Source organism: Bombus terrestris, chromosome 4 (assembly GCF_910591885.1).
Source record: "Bombus terrestris chromosome 4, iyBomTerr1.2, whole genome shotgun sequence".
Taxonomy (NCBI): Eukaryota; Metazoa; Arthropoda; class Insecta; order Hymenoptera; family Apidae; genus Bombus; species Bombus terrestris.
The window spans coordinates 15,294,027-15,318,850 of NC_063272.1; the positions used below are offsets into that span (position 1 = coordinate 15,294,027).

General features: G+C 37.6%; 3 protein-coding genes across 20 annotated transcripts; 1 reads left to right on the forward strand and 2 right to left on the reverse strand.

Annotated features, from left to right (window-relative positions):
* Positions 1–131: 131 nt before the first annotated feature.
* Positions 132–11,529, forward strand: LOC100650636 (tolloid-like protein 1). Of its 13 annotated transcripts, XR_007223767.1 has the most exons (17): positions 132–289; positions 2,842–2,902; positions 3,031–3,132; positions 3,520–3,697; positions 3,811–3,837; positions 3,930–4,141; positions 4,263–4,470; positions 4,553–4,761; positions 4,998–5,229; positions 5,342–5,527; positions 5,623–5,868; positions 5,948–6,168; positions 6,298–6,480; positions 6,595–6,724; positions 6,844–7,028; positions 8,174–8,313; positions 9,301–9,508. XR_007223767.1 is itself a non-coding variant. In XM_048405054.1 (16 exons), the coding sequence occupies exons 3-16, from the start codon at positions 3,039–3,041 to the stop codon at positions 9,666–9,668; spliced, it is 2,679 nt and encodes an 892-aa protein (XP_048261011.1). In that variant the 5' UTR covers positions 132–289; positions 2,842–2,965; positions 3,031–3,038; the 3' UTR covers positions 9,669–11,529. The 13 variants fall into 13 exon arrangements, 12 of the variants coding, with proteins under 12 accessions (XP_048261011.1, XP_012163257.1, XP_048261012.1 ...); XM_048405054.1 differs by lacking the exon at positions 8,174–8,313 and having other exon boundaries at positions 2,842–2,965; positions 9,301–11,529; XM_012307867.3 differs by lacking the exon at positions 8,174–8,313 and having other exon boundaries at positions 9,301–11,529.
* Positions 11,217–20,786, reverse strand: LOC100650759 (serine-rich adhesin for platelets). 6 transcript variants are annotated; one of them, XM_012307864.3, is made up of 11 exons: positions 16,412–17,404; positions 15,945–16,343; positions 15,733–15,877; positions 15,437–15,592; positions 15,105–15,256; positions 14,849–14,968; positions 14,703–14,763; positions 14,281–14,573; positions 13,915–14,043; positions 13,598–13,816; positions 11,217–13,499 (listed from the first exon to the last, which is right to left on the reverse strand). In XM_012307864.3, the coding sequence occupies exons 3-11, from the start codon at positions 15,852–15,854 to the stop codon at positions 12,313–12,315; spliced, it is 2,439 nt and encodes an 812-aa protein (XP_012163254.2). In that variant the 5' UTR covers positions 15,855–15,877; positions 15,945–16,343; positions 16,412–17,404; the 3' UTR covers positions 11,217–12,312. The 6 variants fall into 6 exon arrangements, 4 of the variants coding, with proteins under 4 accessions (XP_012163254.2, XP_012163253.2, XP_003394910.2 ...); XM_012307863.3 differs by having other exon boundaries at positions 13,915–14,046; XM_003394862.4 differs by having other exon boundaries at positions 13,915–14,046; positions 15,437–15,562; positions 16,412–17,403.
* Positions 20,530–24,753, reverse strand: LOC125384910 (insulin-like growth factor-binding protein complex acid labile subunit). Its single transcript, XM_048405072.1, has 6 exons — positions 24,333–24,753; positions 22,831–24,236; positions 21,408–22,021; positions 21,119–21,292; positions 20,884–21,002; positions 20,530–20,797 (listed from the first exon to the last, which is right to left on the reverse strand). Exons 2-6 carry the CDS (start codon positions 22,860–22,862, stop codon positions 20,546–20,548), a joined length of 1,191 nt encoding a protein of 396 aa, XP_048261029.1. The 5' UTR covers positions 22,863–24,236; positions 24,333–24,753; the 3' UTR covers positions 20,530–20,545.
* Between the last annotated feature and the right edge of the window lie 71 nt (positions 24,754–24,824).

Below are 24,824 nucleotides of genomic sequence, written 5' to 3' on the forward strand. Positions count from 1 at the left end.
AAAAGATGAACCGAATAAAATCCATCTTTATTTATCGTATTTTAATTATGCATTAAGCAGCCCCTGAATCAGTTGTTTCTCCCCACTCTGATTCACTCTAGCGACCTCTACCCTATCGTTAGGGTGTGTTGGGGTAGCCAGTACTTCCGCAGAAGCAGACTGATCGAGGGTTGCTCTACGCGTTATGTATCTATTGTATCGTTTTGTCAGTTCTTTTCTCTTTTCATTTAATCATACATATATTCCTGTGCAAATATTTACGCGAGCGCACACAACATATTGTATATAGGTACACACTCAGTACCTGTTTTTCTGTTCTCATGTAACTGAAGTGTCGAAACGATACCGTGTTGATTTTACATTTATTTTATAGTCAAGTATAATAACGGCAACGAAATACGCGATAACGAAAAATCAACGTTAAAATCAGCATATTTTCTGTTATCGTTCAGCCACATCTGTTACATATTGTTCCTCCGTTCCTCGTGATCTAGTGTACGTAGTTTTAACAAGATTGTGCTGCAGGATAGGGTAAAGTAACATTTTCAAAAAGCTACACACTGGATTATTGTACAAAAAAGATCCTCTATGTAATTGCATAGTCGTCATTTCTATCACGGCGGAAGAGGTTCCGAAGCCCAATGACCCGCCGTGATCGAGCAGTATAACATGATCCAGTGTAAGGTATCACTGAGACAATGTATAGTACGTACTAATTCAAAAGTGAAATCTTTTTATTTTTTTTAAATTAAACTTTCACTAACGTATTTGTGATGTCTTTAAAATGATGCGATTAAAATGAGGCCAAGCGCGATATAATTTGAATTATATTTACTTATTGGTATGTACTTAATTATGATTTACTAAGTAAGAAAACATGCTCCAAATTATATTTTGTTTGGTATCATTTTAATTAGAAAAATGTAACAAACATGTTTAAAGTAAAAGTTTAATGTAAAAGTTTTCATTCATCACAAATCAAAAATAAGGAAATTTGATTTTTGAGTTAAAGTAAAAAATAAGAAAGTTGGATTTTTGAATTAAAGGTCCCAGTTTGTCGCGGGCTTTATATGTTGCCGGACGCTTTGATTTTCAGCCTTTCTTTCTCTTTCACTCGTGTTGTCCTTTTCTACATTCGGTACGTTTAGAATCTCAGTCTCCAGAAATAGAATCATTTCTACATCTGTATAACTGCAAAACTTGGGTCTCGATTTTTATGCAATTATCCAGTGTTTCAGTAGATGAAAAGAGAAAGCAAGGGACTTTTGCAAAAAGAGATATTAAAGAATTTAATCTTATAAACGATATCATTAAATTTTTCCATCACGTTCCACTTATTCGAATGTTATATCATATGAAGTGTAATTCATTTCAATTTTGAACATGATTTTCTAAAGTGTATACCTACGGTATATATACGCACATGTAAGTGTGCATATTCAAAGTGTATTTAATATATTTCTGGTGAGAAAAAAGACGGAAAACAATACGTTTCGACTTTGTGCAATTCGTATCGCGATGAATTTGATGACTTGCATCGATCGACGTTTGCATTTCTTAGATACATCAAAACGAGAGTGAAAGATTTTTTCAATTATAAATTAAATGAAATTTTCTTTGTTGTATATGGTGTATAATAAGTCGCTCAAAAGATCATATGATACGCGTTATATGTTATATTTACCACGGATCGTTATCAAGTATGTGTACGTATGCATCTTTTCTTTTTCATTCTTCGTTTTTTTCGATCGAAAAATGGGCCGAACATGACGGTTTATGACATGAAAAAATTTCATTTACTACAGTGATACGTACTATTTTTGTAAATGGAAAAAAGAACGTTTAATAAAATTGTTCAGGCCATACAGTGAAGAGGTTAGTGGCCCATAGTATATGGCGCGCAAAATTGTCGGGTGTCACTAGCGGCGCTGCTGTGTTATTGACCATTTTGCTATCCTTATCGAAATTCAAAGAGGGAAGATGATGGCGACGACGATGACAGGGTACAATGCGGCGGGGTGCTTTGAATACTAAGGTGTTTTGTTTTTTTTTGTTTTTTCCAAAATTGTTTTACGATTCGTACAAACGTATTATGAACTATGCCGTAACATACCGTATATGTAACAAACCGAAAATAATACATATGTCGTGATCGTAAGAATAATAGTGAATGATGCGGTGAATGGCATAAAGGGTTAAAATGAGGGCGTGGCAAATAAACGTGACACGTGTTCAGGATATTAACCGAATTGCCTTGTATCTTCGTGCGTTTACGTGGTATTTGAATTAATTTATTCCATACTGGAATCTAGACTGATTCTGCAAAATGAGCGTGGAGAAGTTTTTTATGATATTTGGTTATAACTGATGACAAAAGTTTATGATATACTATAGTGTCATAATATATAACAAAACTAGTTAATCAGCTTTTTTTCTTCTTCTCTTTTCCTTCTATTTTTCTTCGGTACATCAGCCTATAAGAATGTAAAGAACTGAACGGGTCTTGTTCGTTCAATGAGTTGGTGAGGTGTGGCGGCAGAGGTGACTTGGAAATTAACCTACGTCTATTGGCATACTCAATGTCATTTATACTTACAACTTTTCAATTGTCTACTTTAATCGTTCAGTATCGTGTTTGTGTGACGAAAAGAGATTCTTGTGAGATATTCGCTATCGTAAATGCTCGATAAAACATACATACAACAGATATGTAACATTGGTTTGATTACATTCATTTTAAATGTTCTGTGTTAATTATAAATTTCAACGTTATATTATAGCATATAAAATCCAACAAAGTTAGCGGAATAATCTAACTTGCTTGAACTCATGTAATTGCAGATGATCTTGAAGATCGATGTTGAATATTTTTCCTGTGTGTGGAATAGAAACTGACGATATGGTAAAATCACAGTTGCCACTATTACTGGTTTCTCTACAATTTAACCGTAATAGCGAATAAAAAGTATATACATCATGATTTCAATCGAGACGAAATTGATTCAGCAAAATGCAAATGTGTATTCCTAGGATGCAGTATGGCTTCGATACTCTACTGGCATGCTTCTGGGAATAATTTGATTTCTGCTGCTTTTATCTTATTCTTACTGCTTTGTCCTCGCAGCAGTACAGGTTAGTAATGACGTTCGTTTACCTCTCTGTCTCACTTTCCTTTGCATCAACTGGATTTAGATAATTGTTCAGAGATAACAAGATAGAATCAGCAACAATTATCACACGTTAACATTAATAATAAATAAGTTTCTTTGGTAAGGAATTAATGATATTTGGCGTTTGTTTGTGTACTTACAGTAGGCAATTTAAATATACCTAAACTGAGACGCGTTTAATTGTATCATTCTTGCTGTTGTCGGAAAAATTGAAGTAATAGCAAATTGATAGTAAGTCAACAGTGTGTATAAGTTGTGATCTTACTAACGAGAAGAGTAGTATTAAACAGGACATCTACCAAGCTCTTTCACATATAAAAGATATTTAGACGCATGTATAATTTCACAGAATGCGATCAGAAGTTTATAAGTACACCAGACGGTCCAGCAAATGGAACCTTTCATGCTCCGACGATAATTAACCCCGAAGGGGATTCCAGACAATGCGTATATATATTTTTCGCTGGGCCGCGACAACGAGTCGAATTGAAATTCAATACATTCGGCCTTCGGGGTACACCACCAGAGTGAGTAATTTCTTTTAAGTTAAAACGGTAAAATATCATTTCTTTATTTGTGCCAGTTTTTGCGTCGATGTATATGAGTTCTATTTATTGATTAATTATCCATATTTTTGTAGTGGATCCGCTGTTGGGGAGTTACCCGCGTAAGTATTTACATACGTTAGGTATCGATATAATTTGCTCGCGGCCAAACTATTTTTGTTCGCAGATGAACTAGGAAAAACTTGGTTTTCAGTTGTGGTCACGAATATATGGACTTGTACACGGAAATACGATCGGAGAATACCAGCAAGTTGGTGGAAACTCCTTTCGGTGGTCGTTTTTGTGGTCCGATCCCACCTCGCAGGCGTGTGTCTCTTTATCAGGGAATCGCTCTTAGTTTCTACACTGATAAAAATATTACGTTCCCTAGCCTGTTCAGCGGTACATATGCGTTTATCAATGCATGTACGTAAGCGCTATTTGCCCTATACTTGAAATTTTAACCATCAACTTGGTTACACTCACACACACATGCACACTTATTTTCGCTTCTAGCAATTCTCACTAATGTTTGGATTATTCGCAGCTGAATACGAGGTGGGAACCCCAGCTCCTAGCACACCATGCTCATTCAAGGTAGAGTCAGAAAACAAGCGCAACGGCAGCATATTATCACCTACTTATCCGGGCACATATCCGAAAGGTCTTACATGCAGTTATCAATTTATCGGAATACAAGGTCAACGAGTACGCCTCGAGTTTCGAGATTTCGATCTGTTCTTTGGAGGTCAACAGTATGTAGCTGTTTATGTACTTCCGCGTTAAGCAGCTGCGTACTTTTCTAATTGCCTCCTGTAACATTCTTGCATTTTACAGTTGTCCCTTAGATTATCTAAAAGTGTACGATGGTTTAGACAATACGTCGGCTGTTATCGGAACATATTGTGGTCAACAACGAAATTTGGTATTATATTCATCAGAGTCTAGTTTGTACGTACTGTTCGTTACACTTCAACGTACAGCGAACACACAAAATCGTGGATTCAAGGGTATCTTCGAATTCTCTGAGAGTTTCGTTAAATTAGGTAAGTTGAAATACCGTAGTTCATAAACGCTATAAATGCTATTATTGATCGAGCAATTGTAAAGGGTTGCATTGCATGTTCTGTCCCTTCTTTTTTCTTAATCTCGAGTATATATGTGTACGCGTACAGTATGCATATATGCATGGATACATATATGTATATATAAATGCGCATGAACGTATGTATGTATGTATGTATGTATATGTGTGTGTACACGCTCGATTCTATCTGCTCAGACTTCATCACCACTTACGAGGGTGAGCATATACGAGGATCAGAATGCGATCAGAAGATATTGAGTAAAAAGGAATCATCTGGATTCGTGGTTAGCCCAAACTATCCATTTCCATATATACCAAAGGTTGTGTGTCGGTATTTCATTTATGGAATGCAAGATTCCCAGCATCTTGAACGCGTTCGATTAGAATTCAGACAATTTAAAATACCAAAAAATAAGACGATAGGAGAGTAAGTATAATTACATTATTGTTGATCGCGATTAAATAAATTTTTTGTTCATTTCCAATATGGTACACAATGTGTATTCCCTTCGTCGTTCTTTTGCCTGTTCGTCGTTTAGTTCATCCTGTACCGATGGATATTTGAAGCTGTATTTGAAAGGACAAGAAGCAACAGATTCTTACGATAAATTCGATTACGAATTGTGCGGTTCGGAGAGCAATCCGAGTCCTGTAGTTAGCGATGGTCCAAGACTCGTGATGGTATTTAGTAGCGGAGAATCTCAAGGACAAGGCTTTAAAGCATGGTAACAGACTAATCTAACGCGCAAAGTCTTCTTAAATGAGATAAAAAATTGCACGATAAGAGAAAGCAGCATATGTGACGCATTTGTTCTTATAGTTACAGTTTTGAAACAGAGTATAAGATACCGGGCACCGCGGCGCCCGATGGCAGCTGCACTTTCACGTACCGCAGTTCCTCTCGCAAAAAAGGAGATTTTAATTCTCCGCGACATCCTAGTAATTATCCAAGCAACACAAATTGCACATATGTTTTCATAGCTACGCCAAACGAACAAGTTACCTTAATATTTGATTATTTTAAAGTTCGAACGAAAAATACGAATATGACGACCGGACACTACGGGTAAGTTGCTCGATTATTATTGTACTATTGTTGCTGCTGCTGTACAATTGCACGTGCCCTTTTATGTCTTTTGTCTCAGAGTGGAAATTTGCCAAGATGATTGGTTGGAGATATATAATACGTATCGAGATAATACGGAAAAATTAATAGGTAGATATTGTGGTAATACAGCTCCGGGACCGGTGGAATCAAATCTCGGTGCTTTCGGCTTAAGAGTGATTCTGCATTCGGATTCTGAGTTGGTTTATAGCGGTTTCAAAGCGCGTTACACGTTCGAAGTGGCGAAACCTATTTTTGGAGGTACGTAGTTGTAATAAAACTCAAATCCTTCGCGTTAAAATTGATTAAATCTCTGTAAATCTTTAATTAGTTTATTTAGAAAGCAAGAACGAATACAAATTGTTTGTCGTTGTATTTGTCACATTGCAGATTGCGGATCGAATATAAGCAGTGTGAATTATGGAATCATTGCTAGTCCGAATTACCCAAACAAATACGATGGACCCGCAAGAAATCTGGCTAGTAAAACTTGCAATTGGTTTATAAGAGTCCGACCGAATCAGCGAATATTACTACACTTTGAAGCATTCTCGGTAGAGGGTGATCAATCAGGTATATCCATGTTTTTCAATAGTTCCATTCTATCGATTAATGGAGTTGGTTTAAGTGAAAGGCCTAAATTTCAATCGAAGTTGCTAGTAGCAATAAAAAATGTAATTTCTTCAGTTCGTGGTTGTCCTGCTGCGGTGCTGCGCATATGGTATTCCGCGTCATCCACGCCTGTCGAAATATGTGGTATTCAAACTCTAGACAAAAATTGGACTTACCTCTCTGTGGACAATAACATGCGACTTAGGTTTGTTTTTCGCACAAGTGATTCAAACATCGATCGTGGTCGCGTTCGCGTTTAAGTGAAAGAATAAAGAACATGAGCATTGATCGCGCCTTTTCTCTACTTTCTTTCTTTTGTTTTAGCTTCATATTGGCTGATAAAGCGGTTGGACAAATGGGATTTAAAGCAACGTGGACCGAAGTGAGCACAAATACCGACTGCCAGAATCAGTTTCTTTGTGGCGAAAATAAATACTGCATTGCAGAGTCACTTCGGTGTAATAAAATTCGTAATTGTGGCGCAAACGACACTACGGATGAAGAAAATTGTAAGTTTCGCAATCGTTAGAAAAACATCGAGTCAAGTTCTTAGAAACGTGTGGTTCAATTCTACTCTTCTTTTATTTTGCTTTTACTGTCTATAGTTGTGTAAAATTATCGTGTTTACTACGTTCTCATCTAGCGAGGATGACAACGTGCAAATTTTCCACCATACACTATACGTGTAAATGTATAAACATTATACCGCCGCGTGAACTCTGTACTCATACGTGTGTGCGTACACGAACGCACGTACACACATATACATAGATATACGCGCAACAGATAGACACACACGCATCCACATACGTATACATTTCTGAATCCAATATCAAACTTGTAATTTCTTCAGATCATTCAATAGATACTTAATTATTCAATTACTCTGCAAATTCTCCAAGCGTATTCTTTTTCTACCGAGTACAGTACCTTTAACTAATCCTTCTCACGTATATGTTATGCATGCATATACGCGAGTGTGTATGTATGCATGCATCTTCTATGGATGTATACTGTATACACATGTAAATATCCGATTAAAATCAAACCTGCTACTGGCTATTATACAGTACGATATCGTTCGGCATTGAACCGAATTGTCTATCTCGTTCTCGTTAAACGTATAAAAGTAAAAATAGTGTATAGCAATACATATTATATATATACATCACTATTATACATATCTGGCATCTGAATTTGAATATCTGAATATAAGAATATGATTTTAAGATGATGCAAATTGGTAAATTCTGCACGAAACTGCATGTATTTTTCAGTTCGTTTTGCTCGAAGGTATCGGACACGTAATGTTATCGCGTAAATCATGACTTCAGTTCTAGATCGTTTTCGAATCGTTTTGATCGTTTACGATAAAAGAAAATGTTCATGTTAGTGTTCACCTTGCACACGCGTACAATACACGTTTTCCAAGATATTCGTAATTACGTATAGCAATGGAGTAGGATAGGGGAACAATGTTCGACATTGGAAAAAGATTAACTAGTAAGTAGAGAAAAAATGGTAGATAGAAGTTGAAGAGAAAGACAAGTATGTACTGAATTGCGTAATATTTTGGGTAAGTAGTACGTAGCTGTGTGTACAGGTGAAAGAATGGAGAGATTGAATGGGTGAATGACTGTGTGTGGTGTCGCAGGTGCAGCATCAGCCCCATTGTCGCCAGCACTGGCTGGAGTCTCTGCCATGCTTCTTCTCTCTCTGTGCTTTGTGTTCGTGGCCATCTGAGCCCTTCATGAAGCTTCCGACGATCCGGCATGTTATGATCTCCCCTATCACGTGAGTTCACTCACAATATTGCACATGTATCGCTCTTAATTTTTATACAACAACAAATTAATTATACGGTAACCTTTTTAATGTCGACCAATGTATTATGTGTATACAAATAGAAACGCGGATAGATGACGGACGCACAACCACCTTCATATTCATTTTATACACGTATACATGTATAATTTCAAATGTAACATGTAAAGTCATTTGCACCACTGCGCGCTATTATTCCTCTTTATTATTTCATTTATTTTTAAGTAGAAAACTTCTCACATTTAGTTATTATGACATATATACTTACATATACAATACTATATAATTCTACAAAAATAGTATCAAAAATATCGCTGTTATTCAAGTATACCAATTATATTGTAATCTCGAAATTTACGTTTATATCGTTTTAAAAGTTTCTCTCACGTTTTACACAAAGTTCATAGGAAAAACGCATGATTACAGTGAATGCAAATTTGTTCATATAAAATAGCATGTGGATCTTCTCTCTTTCTCACAGACACGCGTTCACATATTCGCGCTCTCCCTCTCCTCTTACAGATGCCCCTAATCACACTCTTTCCTTTTTTCACTTTTCTTTCCTTTCCTCTTCGTTCCTTTCGCTGTTAAATCTTTCATCTTTTTCAAAATTTCTTCCCCTTTACGAGACTATCAACCATGTCAACCACGCACATTATTTTCGACTATCTTTTTAACTACATCCTCCGTTCCGCCGCGTTTTACTTTTTCCGCTGCCATCTTTCTATAGATTTCATTTAAATATGCTACGAGTATAAAACAAACGAAGCTAGTTGAATGATAAGCAATCGTACAAAAATTCGATTAAACGTTCAACGAATTGTACATAATTATGTAGATTTTATGTTTTGTAAACGAGGACCTAGAAATGAGACGAAATACAAAAATGAACATTAGAGAGAATATGGACAAGTTTTAGATTGAACAAACGTTTGACAAGAAATTATTATATTTCAGGTGGTATAGTTGTACGGACGAATAATTACGCTCTTCCCGCGGGTATCGTCGGTGTTGCATTGATAACATTGATCCTTTGTATTTCGTGTAATCTAAAACTAAGAAGACGAGTTCAAACTGTACATCTTGATGATCTGCGTCATCGCATAGACGAGAGGCATCGATGTTATCATAATGAAAACCTTCTTCAACGCCATCACCACTTTCATCATCATCACCATCAGCACCAGCATCAATATCAGCAACAGCAACAACAGCAACAACACTATCAAGATTTGACTAGTGATTCAAGATATCACCTAGAATCATCGACTAGTCCAATGAGCGAGAGCGATGTCGAGGAAGCCAGCAGTCTCAACAGTGTGTGACACATCGTGTCATATTATTTGAACTCTGTTTGTTATCTTATTTTATTCGCGTTACAGTTATATTAAACCACTGAAACGTCGCGTTTTTACCTCATTTCTACCTCATTTGTACTCATCTTCCGAGGATCAGTTAACTAATCCATTTTCATGTTTAACGAGGCGTTTCATCATAACGATACAGTTATCAATCGATATGCGCAAAGGAATCTTCGAATAAGCTTCAACTTGCTCCAATTTTATCAAGATTAGTCTATATTCGAATAATAAAAATCATGTATGCATTTTTTAGAATGATTCATTGTATGTCATTCTGTAACGCACGATTTATTTTCTCGTAGACGTATGGCTGAACGCGATTTCTATATCTTTCCTCGTTTTCCTTTTTTTAAAGCTTCGACTCCTTTTAAAATACATCAGCGTATTTTTAATATATATAATTATTGGTGCAATATATAGGATCGTATACAGAGAAACGTAAAGATAAGAAGGCGACAAACAGCCGAGCTGTAATTCGGCAATAATTTGAATGGAAAATAAATCGTTGCATCAGTTGTGTTTCATTGAAGATGGAGTGAAAGAAATGAAAATGTCCGGTTATTGTTAACGATATTTCCGAAGCTCCTGATCCTCCAAAAGAATAAGTAAAATATATTTTTACTTCGAGTTAACTAGATTTATCGTTATTGTTACGTCAATGCGTTGTCATTGACACCTTTTTCTTATATTTTCTTGCATGTATTTAGCCGAATCCACGGGCAAAGTATGGTTGAAGTAAATAACATTGCGTTATATTCGTATCTGGTTGAAATGTTCGATTATATAGAAGAACATGTTACCACATGCATCCTTCCCTTGCGTAATCCGTTCACGTAGCATGTAACTAGTTGTACGCAACGCGCATACATATTTTACACATGTGAGAACGTGATCATTTCACAAATAGTACGTACGCAATTTCTTTGTAAATGTTATTTTTTTAGTTTTAAGAATATACAATTGTCGAGCGATAAGATCTATAGCTTGAAATGGCCAGTTCAAGTTTACGTAGTTGCGTCCTATTTCTTGGTGTGATGAGTAATATACATACAGTGGTTTCATAAATCACGATATGTATATTTTTGTGATAAAATTTTTGACCCCTACTTCTATTTTTTTAATTCGTACGATCGAGCAACACTATTTCAACGATCCAAACCTACCACGATTCCTATTTGTTCTTCAAAAGTTTTATATTTCCCATTATCTTAGATTATTGTTTGCTTTCAACCAATTATACAATTTTTAGACAGAACAATTCGATTTTATGTTATATGCAACGTGCACTAACAAAACGGAACTGTTAAGAAATACGTCGCGTATAAGTGTATATGAAATCTATAAATGCTGCCATTTGATATAATAGTTACATTATACGATTTTATATAAGTGAAAACCAGACGTAATCAAGTACAGTCGTGTTTGATCAAATACCGAACACGAAATGATTGAGCAGCAAGTTACATTGACAAAAAAATTTTACGCGTCGAATTTGTTACTTTTTGCTCCTCCTTTACTTAATAGTTATCTTATGTTTAAATGTTTCGCATTTTGCATGAATCTTGAAAGCGGATTTAATTTGTGTCTAACGAGAAGAGAAATAACGATAGCGAGAGAAAAAAGAAGGGGAGTAAGAACAAGGAAGCAAAGAAAAATGTATAGCCAAATACACAGGGAACGATGGTATTTAACATGTTCATAGTAAATGAAGAGAATAACAAATTTGATAGGCGTGAAGTACATCGCATTTCTAAAAAAAAAATCACACGAAAAAAGGAAAAGTACGCGAAATAATAAAGGATGTAACAGATCTGCGTGTGATGTATATTTGTGGTTTCGATTTTGATTCATTTCCCTTTTCAGCAGGATTTCACAGAACAAGAGACAACTGCCTTTTGTTTCTTTTTTGCTTTCTTTTATTTTACCGAAAAACGTTCGATCTCGTGAAAAATACATATAAAAGACTACAAATCATTATATTTAAAATGAATGCATTTAATCGCGACATATATTCATTTTCCATAAATTAGCGCCGGAAGTAAGATCATGTTATGTTCAAAGGTTATGTTCAAACATATGCTCAACACATATGTATGTAATTACATTATCATCGAAGTTACTAATTACGAGTTCTGCAAGATGTTATCGTAAACATGTGCTCAAATGTAACACACATTACGAGTACGATACATGCCATTTGATGTTACTTAAGAAAAAGGAGAGCAACGAGAAACGGGACAAGGGAAAAAAACATAGAAATAATCGTAAAACTAAATCGAATTCGAATGATGAAACAAAAACGAATCGCATTATTTACATCATACAGTTTTCCTCAATTTGATCTTATAATTTGCATTTTATCATAATAAAAAAAAAATGTAAGGTCGAGTAAAATAAAAAGTGAAGAATGACGATTAAACAATTAACTGTACGATTGTTAGTCAAATAGAGTTAATGGACAAAGTTAAAGAAGAAACAAGCATGAAACAATGAACAACAGAGAGTCATATGAAAAAATGTTAGAAAATATGATGATACAAAGGATTATAAAAGGAGCATGACAGCGGTAAAAGAAAACAACGAAAGGGAAACGAAAGAGAATATTCGATTAGACTTGCACATATTGCTCGTCATCGGTATCTCCATTAATCGGCTTAGAAGAATGATTTTGATGTATCTGTTCGTAATCAGCGTTAAACAATATATTTTTCTGCACTTTCTCGTATCCATTCGGATCTTGTTCGAGTTTATACGTATTCACTTGTTCGTATGGCGGTTCCTCGGTGCGAGTAACACTCATATATTTCACGCTCTCGTAATTAGGATCTCCGTGATTAACAGATTCGTAATTAGGGTCTGTGTCGCTGTCACCAGGTCGGCAAACTGACGCGTAATTTGGTTCTCCTGAATCATGCGGCATACTTTCATAATTCGGTTCCGAGTCCGTGTCTGGATCCATTTCGGATCTGCTCCTTAACTTTACTTTCTCGTATCCTGGATCTTCACTACTAGCGTTACTAATTTGTCGATGTTTGAATGGCATGGAATAAGAAGAAGAAGAAGATGAAGATGATGATGAAGAAGAAGTTGAAGGAGAAGAAGTAGAAAGGGTAGAAGTGGTTGGTAAATCTACGTTATTTCGTAAAGAAATCGAGACGGAGTTGCTAGCTTGCTGATAATCTGCTGCAGTATCCATAGTGGGGCATTGTTGTGGGCATAACACTTCATAGTTCGGATCACAGGACTCGCGAGTAGTTGAATGTTTTTTAGGTAAATCACTGTTCATAACTTCGTATCCATGACCGAGCGTGAAATTTGACGAGTCCAAACCGTCGTCAGTTCTAGATGATGAAGGAGGGGATGATTTCATCAAAACGTCCGTTTCCGAATGAAAATTACCGACATCACCGACGGAATCGGATTCCTTCTTTTGTATTTCCATAGAATCATGACTAGACGATGCAATTCTGTTACTTTCAACAAGACTTGATTTTCGAACAGAACCAAGAACAAATGTATCAGAATGCAGGCTTCCCTGAGAATTTGAATGCGCGTCATTTTGCTGTTCTTCCGCGTCTTTCTTTTTCTTCATTACTTTCGCATACATATCCTCTAGAGATTTCCCACTGGATAAAGCTGATTTCATTCGGTCATCACTTTTTGGCTTCTTCTCGATTAATGCGTATACTTCTGCTGTCCCTTCCGGCGGAGGCGGTAACGGTGAATTCGCTTGACGTTTCTCAGGCTTTGGTGATCCAGGATTTACGATAGAACTATTGGCACTCGACGACGAAGCTGTAATATTATGATACGAGACTTGGTAAAAAGATATTTATTAAATAATTGAAACGCACGAATACACGTATAAAATAGAATATGAAAAGGATTATTACCTTGTCTTGAATGAGCATGTGCAACATGTCGCAAACTATCGACGCTCGGTGGTTGCGGAGCAGGGTAAGTTTCATCGGAACGAGACGGAACGCGGGAGAATAATGTTTGCTCGTTTTGTACTCGTTGAGTCTCTGTCATCGTCGGTTGTATTTGTGCGTATGTTTCGCTACCGCTAGTGTATACCTTGTCTTGTTCGTCGATCGCAGCATACATTTCGTCTGTCAAGTGAAACGATATCGCTTATCAATGATGAAAAAAGGAAGAAAAAAATAAGCAAAGAATACACGTTGTGTACACTGTTCAAATACGTATATACCAGAATCATCCGATACAGTCGCATAATGAGGATCCGTGAGGGGTCGAACAGATTGACTCTGTCGACTAATTGTCTTTGTCTGCGCAATTATGTTAGCTAGGGGCTCTCTTACACTGATGCTTGTGTATCCTTCTATGTGAAATGAAAAAGAAAAAAACAAATATATATAGAAGTATATATACAAGAACAGAAGAAGAGAGAATATATATAAAAAGCAGAAGCATATGAATTATGTACATATGAACTATGAATATAATGTTATATGAATCCTCGCATATACATATGTGTATAGACTGCGCTTTCATTAAAGTAAGTCTAAAAAGCGTGATGGAGGTTGACTTATAGGACAGAAATGTCAATATTTACTAGAATCTTGAGAATCTCCGCTAAAATGTTGTTGCGGACTATTTGACTGAGGTTGCGGTGGTTGAGGCAATAACATTAACAGAGGTGGCGTCATGTAAGGCAAATCTTGATTAGCTTGTACTCCACCCGATATGGCATTGGCCGCCTGAATATCACATGGGCCGGTTTCGGCAGACAAGAGAGAATTATGCGACGAGGATCGACGAGTCCTTGGTGGTGCAACCGGGTTTCCGTTACTTTGAGACGTTGACGTCGATGGCTTGTCGACATTGATTGCTTGTTTAATATTATTTCTGTAATATTTTTTATTGATTTTCCGCTTTTAATGTAAAAGTAGAAGTAGAGAAATATATGTTCAATAGTATTATCATAAAAAAAAAGAAACTATAATACAACTATACTTATGACTCTGCAATCATTACCGACTCGATTGATTAGCCTCTGTTTTTTGAACATTTTGAACTTGAGCATATGGATGTTCAACTAGAATAAGCATAAATGGTTACATTATAACGACGATTTGAGATGATTGATAATAATGATTTAATAATTATTTTTGTGTTTGTACCATTGTCTGAATTAGGGGACGACGCATATCTTAAATATTGATCATCCGAGGTTTCTTGAACCAATGATGGATTTTGATGTAAAACTTCTGGCATATCCAGTTGAGATATCTGTTCTTTTGCTATAAACATATTAAAAGCGATATTGTCGTTAAAGAAAAGGAGACACATTCCTGACATGGAATATCTTTTCGATAAAATTAATCTATGTCTCATTGTATGTAATTAATAGACGTCAATCTATTCTATCGGATATACCTGTATCTCGTACTGTGGCATAGAGCTCTGACTGATCACCGATCGTTTCAGTGATTTCATAAATATCTTGAGGTACAGATGTTCCTGTATTTTCGTGCCTCTTTCCTTTGTCTTTTGGAATATCTGGAAGACTTCTATTGGCACTGGTTGACCTATATATGTAATGCAAAAGTTTCATAGTTTTAAGTCAGACAGAGCTCATCATTTCATATAATACTAGTTGACATATTAATAATTGTGATTAAATTTGAATATTTCGCAAACTATTACAAGTTATGAGAATTTATATTTAACAAAACAGCATAACGCTAAATCGATATTAGGACAGGAACCTTTTTCCACTGTCAATGATATCTTGTGTTGCTATACGAAGGGCATCTGCCACCGGAATCCCATTAAAGCCATCATTGTCAGAATCATTTAGAGTTACCATTCCAGCAAGGCCGAGAAATTCATTCCTATTTAAAGGAATTACAACTGAACGTATCCTTGTAAATGATACGAAAAATTGCATTCTTAATTCCAATATAAAATGTAACTTTATTATTGTTAGCAGAAATGTATGCAATGTTATTTTTTTCAAAGATAATAACGATAATTCATAAGTATAAATGTATAAACAGTTTACTTGTTCTCGTTACGACGACAGCTGCAAATACAAGCAACAATGAGACCAAGGAAGCACAACAATGCTCCAATAGAGACGACCCAGTAACACCAGGCACCTTCCTCAAGAAAAGGTTGTATCATGTTATGGCATGTATTCTTAGATCCTATAAAGCATAACTTTTTGAAACGTATACAAAGTGAAACACGATTCTTTGAAATAGTAACAATTACCTTCCAGTCAATTCATCGCATGCAAATTGACTCAATCCATATTTGATATCTTGTAATTTAATACTTTCAGGAAACTGATAAAATGTTGTGATGTTTTTTCAGTTATGTTACTTTTCTTGATTTCTTGTTTCTTCTGGTGTCTTACCTTTCTCCCCCTCCCCGCTCTCTCTCTCTCTCTCTCACACACACACACACAAAATCTCTGCTGCTTTTGCATTACATTTTGTTTAGCTACATTACAGCATACACTTTTTCAGACGTTTGATATGCTTACATAACATTGAAATATTTGAAATGGATGTACGATGACCGATCGATTGAAAATAACCAAGATCATTGTTTTTTTGATACTCATATGTAATAATATCACTTATATGCAGTTAATTTGTTGGTTTATGACTGAAAAGAAATAACATTTGTAAGAATTGTTCGAGTAAAGTACGGAAACTCGTGGCAAACATACATACAAAATAAGTATCGAATACTAGGTTTATATCATTTGGTCCAGAATGCTGTAGAGAATTGACATTTCCGTAGAAACAAAACCAAAAAACCAGAACTTTTTTTTATAAGAAAATATTTATATGTGCGTAGATAAGTACATGGGAATATCGATATGTCACGTAAACGTCTTTTGACATATCACGATCGCGAAATAAGGTTACGTTATCGATGCATGCGGTGTGCGTTCTCATAGATACGAGTAGATACATACGACTCCTTACTCACACATTTCTAAATACACGTAATTTGCGACTTCTCGATTGATACGTTTCGATAATCGATAACAGGTAGAAATTGAATATGACATTTAAAGTGAAAGCATTATTAGATGAGATATACATATGAGATGTACATTTTACATATGTAGAATGGATATGGCATCTTATGGATCTTAGTGTCACGTTCTGAAATACCGATCGTTCAAAAAATCAATGATTTGTTATGCCATCTATGAACCAGAATTGTGAGGTTAAGAATTTTGTGTGTGTGTGCGCGTGCGTGCGTATGTGTGTGTTGTGTCACATGATATCCATGATGGAATGGTATCTTTCAACTTCTCCAGCTTCGTTTTCAAAAAAATTGAATAGTCATGGTAAATACAGAAGCATTTACATACTATGTATGAAGCAGTAAATAGTGAAAAACAATGTATTAAAATATATAACTTGTATAATTCATATAAAATATATAAATTCGTTGCTAAAAGAAAGAGAGGGAGAGAGTATCAACGTAGGTATACGTTGATTTATATAATATATAAATTGTATGTAAGGTGGTGTTATGTATGAGGCTGCACGCATGTGCAGGGCGTATCTATGCGTACATACACTTACTTGCGAGCGTGAGTTTATACAAGTTAAATGAATATAAACACGACGACACGCTGCTGACAATGAGTGGAACATGAGCGAGTAAACTATGAGGTATACGTGTGTATGCAATGAAAAGATGTGGATTATTTCGTTATCTGTCACACTTGGTATCAGTGGAGCAAGCAATATAAACAGGTAAAGAGCCGTCGCAATATCCGTAAAATTGTTGCGTTTGCAGTTGGGACTGTGATTGCGATTGAGTTTGAGTAGGAGTTAAAAGGGTATGCATGAGATGCATCGGTGGTTGAACCAAAGGCATTATTTGGTGAGGTATAGTTGGAATGGAAGAAGCCATCGTGGTATTTCCACGATCTAACGTGGATTCGTTGTAAGAGCCGAGATAAAGTTCATGATTGATCTTGCCGGAGTAAGCGCTGGCAGGCCTGACCATCGAGGCGTCAGGAATACTGCTGGTCGCGGCCGCTACGGCTAAACGCGTTTGATCGATTCGGTCAGAAGACCACCTAAATCGGCACACACAGATTATGGTTACGATCAGAGCTATGAATGCCACGACGCCAGCAACGATACCAATGATGAGTGTATCGTCCGTACCGGCGGAAGAACCGGCTGACGAAGAAGTTGCATGATCGCCATTGTAATGCTTATTTCGATCAGTGTTTTGAACCGGTGGTGCTACAGTCCAAATAATCTCGGGTTCCGAAAACGTCGATCTGGCGGTAGGGTTGGAATAGGAAGAGGAGGAGGAAGAGGAAAAAGAATCAGAGGAGGATGAAGAAGCAAGAACGTTGATGGTAGCGGTGGTATCGTTGATGAACTCGTCGACAGAGGCGCCGGAGGTCAAGTCACAAGACAATCGATGTTCCGCGAGATTGATCAAGATCGATCCGGCTAAGTTGATCGGAGTGGAACAGAGAACGAGATTCGAAGGATCGTCATCGCCGATCGTTTTAAGCCATTTCCAGAGTTGTCTCGCGTCGCAATTGCAATCGATCGGATTATAGCGGAGTCCCTTGATCTTGACGGAACCGATTCGTTCATCGAGCGCCGAAAGGAATTGGCTGGATAGAGTGGTGAATTTGCTGCCGGAGATGTCCAATTCCAATTCGGTGGAGCGGGGTACCGGAAAGAAGAGAGCTGCCGGTATTGAGTCGACGGAAGTATTTTTCAGGCCGAATATCAGCTTGGGTCCTCGAACGCCGACCAACGAGCTAGATAGAATGCTTCTGAGCCTGACTCCTCGTAGGATCACCTCCTTAAGTCGAGGGTGCGAACGTATCGATAATTGTTCGTTGCTTACCGATGAATCCTTGATCTCGATATCGAGCGTTTCCAAATTGTTCATTCGTTTGAGTACTCCCTGGACGTCGAAATAGCCCAACTTAGGGTAATCGTAGGCGGCCAGAGAGCGAAGCTTTCCGAGCGATTTGAAAGCGGTTCGCTCGATTCTCGTACAATTCGGTAGATTGGTCATCGTCAGAAAACGCAAGCCGGCCAAGCCATCGAAATCGGTCTCATTGATCGTTTTCACGTGGTTGTCGGATATGTCTAATCTCCGGAGCGCAGGCAAGGCTTTGAATGCTTTGTTCAAACTAGATAAATCGGAGAATTTGTTCCCCGAGAGGTCTAACGTTTCAAGCATGGTAGCGCGTTCGAGAGTTGTCGCCCGGAGGACGGATAGCCCGTTCCTAGAAAGATCGAGCCGCTTAAGGAACGGAGTCTCGAGCCTGACCATCAGACGTTCGATTCCGGTATTCGCCAGGTTCAAGAATCGGAGAATCTTGGCCTCTCCCAATATTCCTTTGACGGCGTTCTCGCTCAACGGATTATCCGATAAATCGAGTTCCTTCACGTTGCTGGCGACCTCTTGACTAAACAGTTCAACCATTCTGTTTCGAGCTAGGTTTAACCTATAAAGGAACCCAATTTGTCGCTGTAGCGATCTAATCGGGATCTCAGTTAGCCGATTCCCGGACAAATCGATACTTTCGACGGAACGGACTCTGCTTGGATCAAAGATCGTTTCCGGAAGAGAAGTTAAACGATTGTCCCGAAGATTCAAATGCTCCAAACGGAGAAGACCCTCCATCGTCCTCTCGCTTAACGTCTCGATATCGTTGCCCGAAAGATCAATTAGCTGCAACTGCGTAGAATTATGAAAGGCTAGTTCGTTGACGGACTCGATCCTGTTCGCGGCAAGATTTAGCGACCGAAGACGAACGAGCTGAGAAAAGGCGAACTCGTCGACGGACTTCAACTCATTTCCCGACAAATTCAACCATTCGAGAAATTGCAGGGGCTTCAGGTAGTCCGTGGGAAAGTAGAGAAATCGATTATCCGAGAGACGAAGCTCCCGTAATCTTGGATGGATGGCGAAGGCAGTCGGTGATAATTGATCTATTTGATTCGAAGACAAATCGAGGCTCTCCAAGCCGGTTCCAGTGTCGAAGTGTTCTCCGGTAAACGAACTCAACCTGTTACCTCGTAAATTCAGTTCGTACAGATTGGTCAATCCCACGAAAGCCTCGTTCTCGATATGCTCGATGCGATTCTCAGACAAGTCGATCTTCGAAAGATTAACCAATCGGTTGAACGTACCTGACTCGATTCTTTCCAACCGATTGCCGGCGATCGATAGCCTCTCGAGTGATTCGAGGTTGCGAAACAGAACCGACGGCAGGATGCTTAGATCGGTACGCGAAACGTCGAGATCGAGCACGGAGAAGGGAAAGACCGGAGGGAAGCCACCGTAAAGCGGGTTCGAGCTCAGATTTAAATATCGAATTCTTTTCAAATGATCGAACGTTTCCGGAGAGATTCGCGTTAGCCGATTCCCCGACAAATTAAGAGAGATCAACCGTCTTAGAGGAAGCTCGCCGATCGAGGTCAGCCTATTGGAGGATACATCCAACTCGAGCAGCGTTTCTTCTAATCCAACGAACGTGTCGCGCGTGATCCTTGACAGCATATTGCCGGATAATTCAATACTGATCAACCTTTCAAAGTCCTGGAACAGACCAGCGGGTATCTCTCGAACTAAATTTCGAGTGAGCGCCAGCGTTACGAGATTCGAGGCTGTCGCTTGGATCAACTCGGTCGGCAGAGCGGCGACTCGATTGAATTCCATATGAAGATGAGCCAAAGATGGTAATCTAGTCAGAGCCAGGGCTGGTACTAGTAGGATGTTGTTGTCTTGCAACGAGAGCCATTTTAATTTGTTTAAACCATTGAACGATGACTCGTCGATCTGCAACAGATTCGATTTTATTTCCATTTAGATAAGAACGCGATCAACTTTTTCTCCCTTTCTACCTCAACACCTCGTCTCTTTCTGTCTCTTTCTCTCTCTTTTTTACTCTTGATACTTACCGTGCGTAATGCGTTCAGGCTTAAGTCGAGCCTAGTTAATTCGGACAACTTGGAAAACGTACCGAAATCCAGCCGACCGATGTTATTTCGGCTAAGATCCAATACTTGCAGTTCTCCCAAAGATGATAAATGTCGATGATCAATCTCCTAAAAATGAAAACCGTTCTCTTTCTACTTTTCTCCTTCGAAAAAGAAGGAACAAAGAAGGCGTGGCACGGATCGTAGTTACTTACATCGATTAAATTGCTCGACATATTGAGAAACTTCAAGTCCGTTAAATGTCTCAGTGCATCGCTTGGAAATTCTCGCAGAAAATTTGTTGACAAATCCAACTGCAATAAATTGTAAGCCCCTAAAAACAATCATGATTCTATAGTTTTATTCGTTCGTTCGATCGTTCTCGTGAATGAATCACGAACTTATAGTCCTTCGTTAGAACAACGTGTAACGAAAGAAATATCCAAGTACCTTTAAAAACATCGCTGTTAAAACGGTTAAGATCGTTGCGTGATAGGTTTAGTAAAAGTAATCGTTCGAGCCCTGACAGTGCATCATCTTCCATATGGGACAATTCGTTTTCACTGAGATCTAATCGCAATAGCGAGTCACCTAATATCGAGAAAGCGGCTCGTGGAAGGGATTCTGAAAAGAAAAACCAAAGAAAGAGGAATCATTGTCGTTATCGGTACTATTCGTCGAATAAGCAAATAGACGAGTTACTCTACTTTCGTTCTTTCTCTCGTCCTTCTTTGCGTACCGATATTATTGTCGGATAGCGAAAGCACTCTGATCGATCCAAGTCCCTTCAAAGACATCGTCGGTACCGTTGTCAAATTGTTACCGTCCAAGTAAAGCTGTTCGAGGCTTTCGCATCCTTTAAAGATACCTTCTTCTAAACTTCGAAGTCCGTTTCTGCTCAGATCCAGTAGTTTCAGTTGTTTCATACCGTGAAACTCATTGCTCGAGAATATCGGATTTAGGTTGTCGCCTAATAGATTATCGGCGAGCCTTAGTTCCTCCAATCGAGTTTGTACACGGAGCAAGCGATCCATCAATCTGTGAATCGAATTGCCCGACAGATCTAATTTTTTCAGATTCAAGTCAGAATTGAGCAAGTCCTCCGGTAGAGCGTTATATCCGCTATTTCTCTGACTGATGGAAACAATCGGTTCCCCTTTTAGACTATCTATCGTGTTTCGCGTAAACACCACTCGATCGCAGTTCATCTCGATCGACCGACTGTATTCCGTCGAGATGGTACATTTGCACGGGACGTGTAATTTCCGTTTTAACTCCACGCACGGTATCCATTCTGCTTCTCTAGTCGGAACAACGTTCCAAAGTGAACAAATAAGTATCGGTAAATACCACCTAAAAACGATCGGTCATGTTATTTACTTAATCTTATTCTTGCCTTTCTATTCTGTTAGCATTCCTAGTTTCTTTAATTCACTGACAGGAAAAAAGAAGAGGAAAAACGAATGTAACGAAATACGAGGACGGGAGAGAGAGAATGTAAAAGACGAGACGGTAGCAGAGGCAACAGCAGCTTCGCTCGAACACGGTATGCCTATGTATAACGGTGATTTTATTCTCCGCTCTCGGCCAAACTCGAATTGTTCATTCGCATTGCTACTTCGCTAGAAATACGTAAAGTTCTATATGAAACTGGCATGAAAAACTATGAAAACCAATCTCCAATTTCATATATTTCATCTTCGATTTGGGTTTGGCTTCGGTTTCGAACTCGGATTCGGATCAACAAAATAGCAACACGCGTAGTATGAATCAAAGTTACCACGTCGACCGCATCGCGCGCGATTACGCGCAGAGAAGAACAGGTTTAAAGATGAAACGAATGGAGAAGGCGCGCGCGACCTCGAAGGAATTTTATGCGTCAGATTCTCTGTTGTAACTATGTGATCTGACTAGATTGGTACGCGACATAGTTCTTTCTGCTGACTAGATTAATATGTTCGTTTCCACTGGAAAAACCACTTGATTTTCTTTCTCCAATACATCATTTTCCGTATCGCGAGACCAATATACACCGCTCTACCGATCTCGTCTCTGTAGATTTATGGCAAATCTTTAATATATCGGTTAACGTATCGCGGTAAAATTATAAAATCGTTGAAAAGAGAATAGCGCGTGGAAAAGTGAAAAAGGCAACAACTTACGTTCTTCTCATATTCGCTGTTTCACACCGCATCTACTGTAGCTTATTCCAATGGGACATCACCAGTCGATCAAACTGAATGTCGATCGGTGTAATCGAAACACTCGATCGAATCACTAACAATCTCGCTCCATCGCTTAACCATTTAACCACGGCCGCCAAATTGGCCGGGTTTCTTCTAGACACTTTCAATTCAGTTTGTTCAGTTAACTCTTGTTTGTTTGTCCGAAACACAAGAATCCTTCGTCTGTTCTGGCAACAAGTTTCTCGTGATTCGAGCTTTCTCGATCGGGCGATCCGATCCGATGTGATCCGATCTGACCCGACTCCACTTGTCTTGACTTTACTTGCCTCGAATTTTCTTGGTCCTAACGAAGAGGCGAATAAAAGAAGCGGTAGGTTCGACCGCTTCGAACCCTGATTTGAAAAACGAACTTTCAAAAGAAATTATCAGAAGACTAGAATTGTACGGCACGTTAACTGTAATGATGAAAAATTGCGAACGAGACAAAAGAAGAAGGGGAAGACGGGAGAGTAACACGCGCCTTTTGCTGTCCTTCTCGACGGTAAATTCGCAGACAGGAACGTAACGGGGTTACCTACGCTCGAGATACCAGCTCAACGTACGACGCGACCGATTCTCCCAGGTAGGGGAAACGGTAAAGAGTCGAATGAACGGTATACGACATACGATACACGCCTCTGTACATAAATGTATATATATACATATATAGCACGGACAGTTTGGAAAAAGAACATGAGATGTAAACGAATGGATGTAGGAATGTTTTATCGGACAACCTTTCACTGCCACTACATTCGTTCGGTATTTCCGATTTTGCCACCTAAATTGTTTCGATACATAAGTACTTACACGCTTTTCTCTACCTCATTTTCTTTTTCTCAGTATAGCACTTACATGCCTTTCGTTATTTCATTTTCTTTTTTTCAACCCATCAATTAGTACATTCCTCGAAAAGAATTACGAGTTTACTGTATTATTATCTCGACCATTATTGATCCTTATCACTGCTCTTCGAATAACTTTGATTCTATTTTCCCAAATAACCGCTGGATCTATGTGTTTCTATTGCCAAAAATAATAATTATTTCCAAAATTTGTATGAAAAATTCATTGATAAAAAAAATGATATTATTTAGATGAGAAACGATGATCACTAGGTCTTCAAGAAATTTTTCGAAAAATTCAATGATTCAGAAATATTCATTTTTAAGTGATCAGCTCACAAATAACCATTACAAGCAATCAATATTTTTTTCGTTACCAATGATCATGATCGATCATAGAATTTTGTTTTGTTGCCGATAACCATTGTTAATGAGAAAATTTTTTCGATTACTTGACGATCGTCGTTCACGTTTATCGACATTATTGATAATCAGTTCCTAGAGAGAAGAATAAATTTATACTTATGAGAAATAACTTTTAATTAATAGGAAATAGCTTTCTTAATAATAAAAATAAGGTTAATAATTAGTTACCTGAACGTAACAATTACAGGCATTTTGAACACAGTACACAAAACGATGGTCTTGAAAAAAGTGTTCTCTGCATTTAGATTCCTTTTTTTTATTACAAGTTTAGATACATAGCACAGAAAAAATATTAAAATAAAATAAACATATCTATATAAGGTGTATGTGACAATATAGTTTTTCCTATATATATGTATCTCTTGCGCATCGCACGCCACTTTACGTGAATCTACGTTCAATCTAGTTTATTAAAAACTTATAGTTATATTAGTTACAGTTGATTTTATCTAAATATTTCTTTTAATTATTATGCTATGAAAAATATTTTGCACGCAATATGAAAATAGTTAACATGGCATAAATAATATTTTTGACTCAATTATCTTTTTCGTAATTTTTTTTCTTATAAATATTATACATATTTTCACTTGTACATATTATAGTTATCATATAAAGTTATGAAATTTAATAATATGTACATAAAAATGAAAACTATAA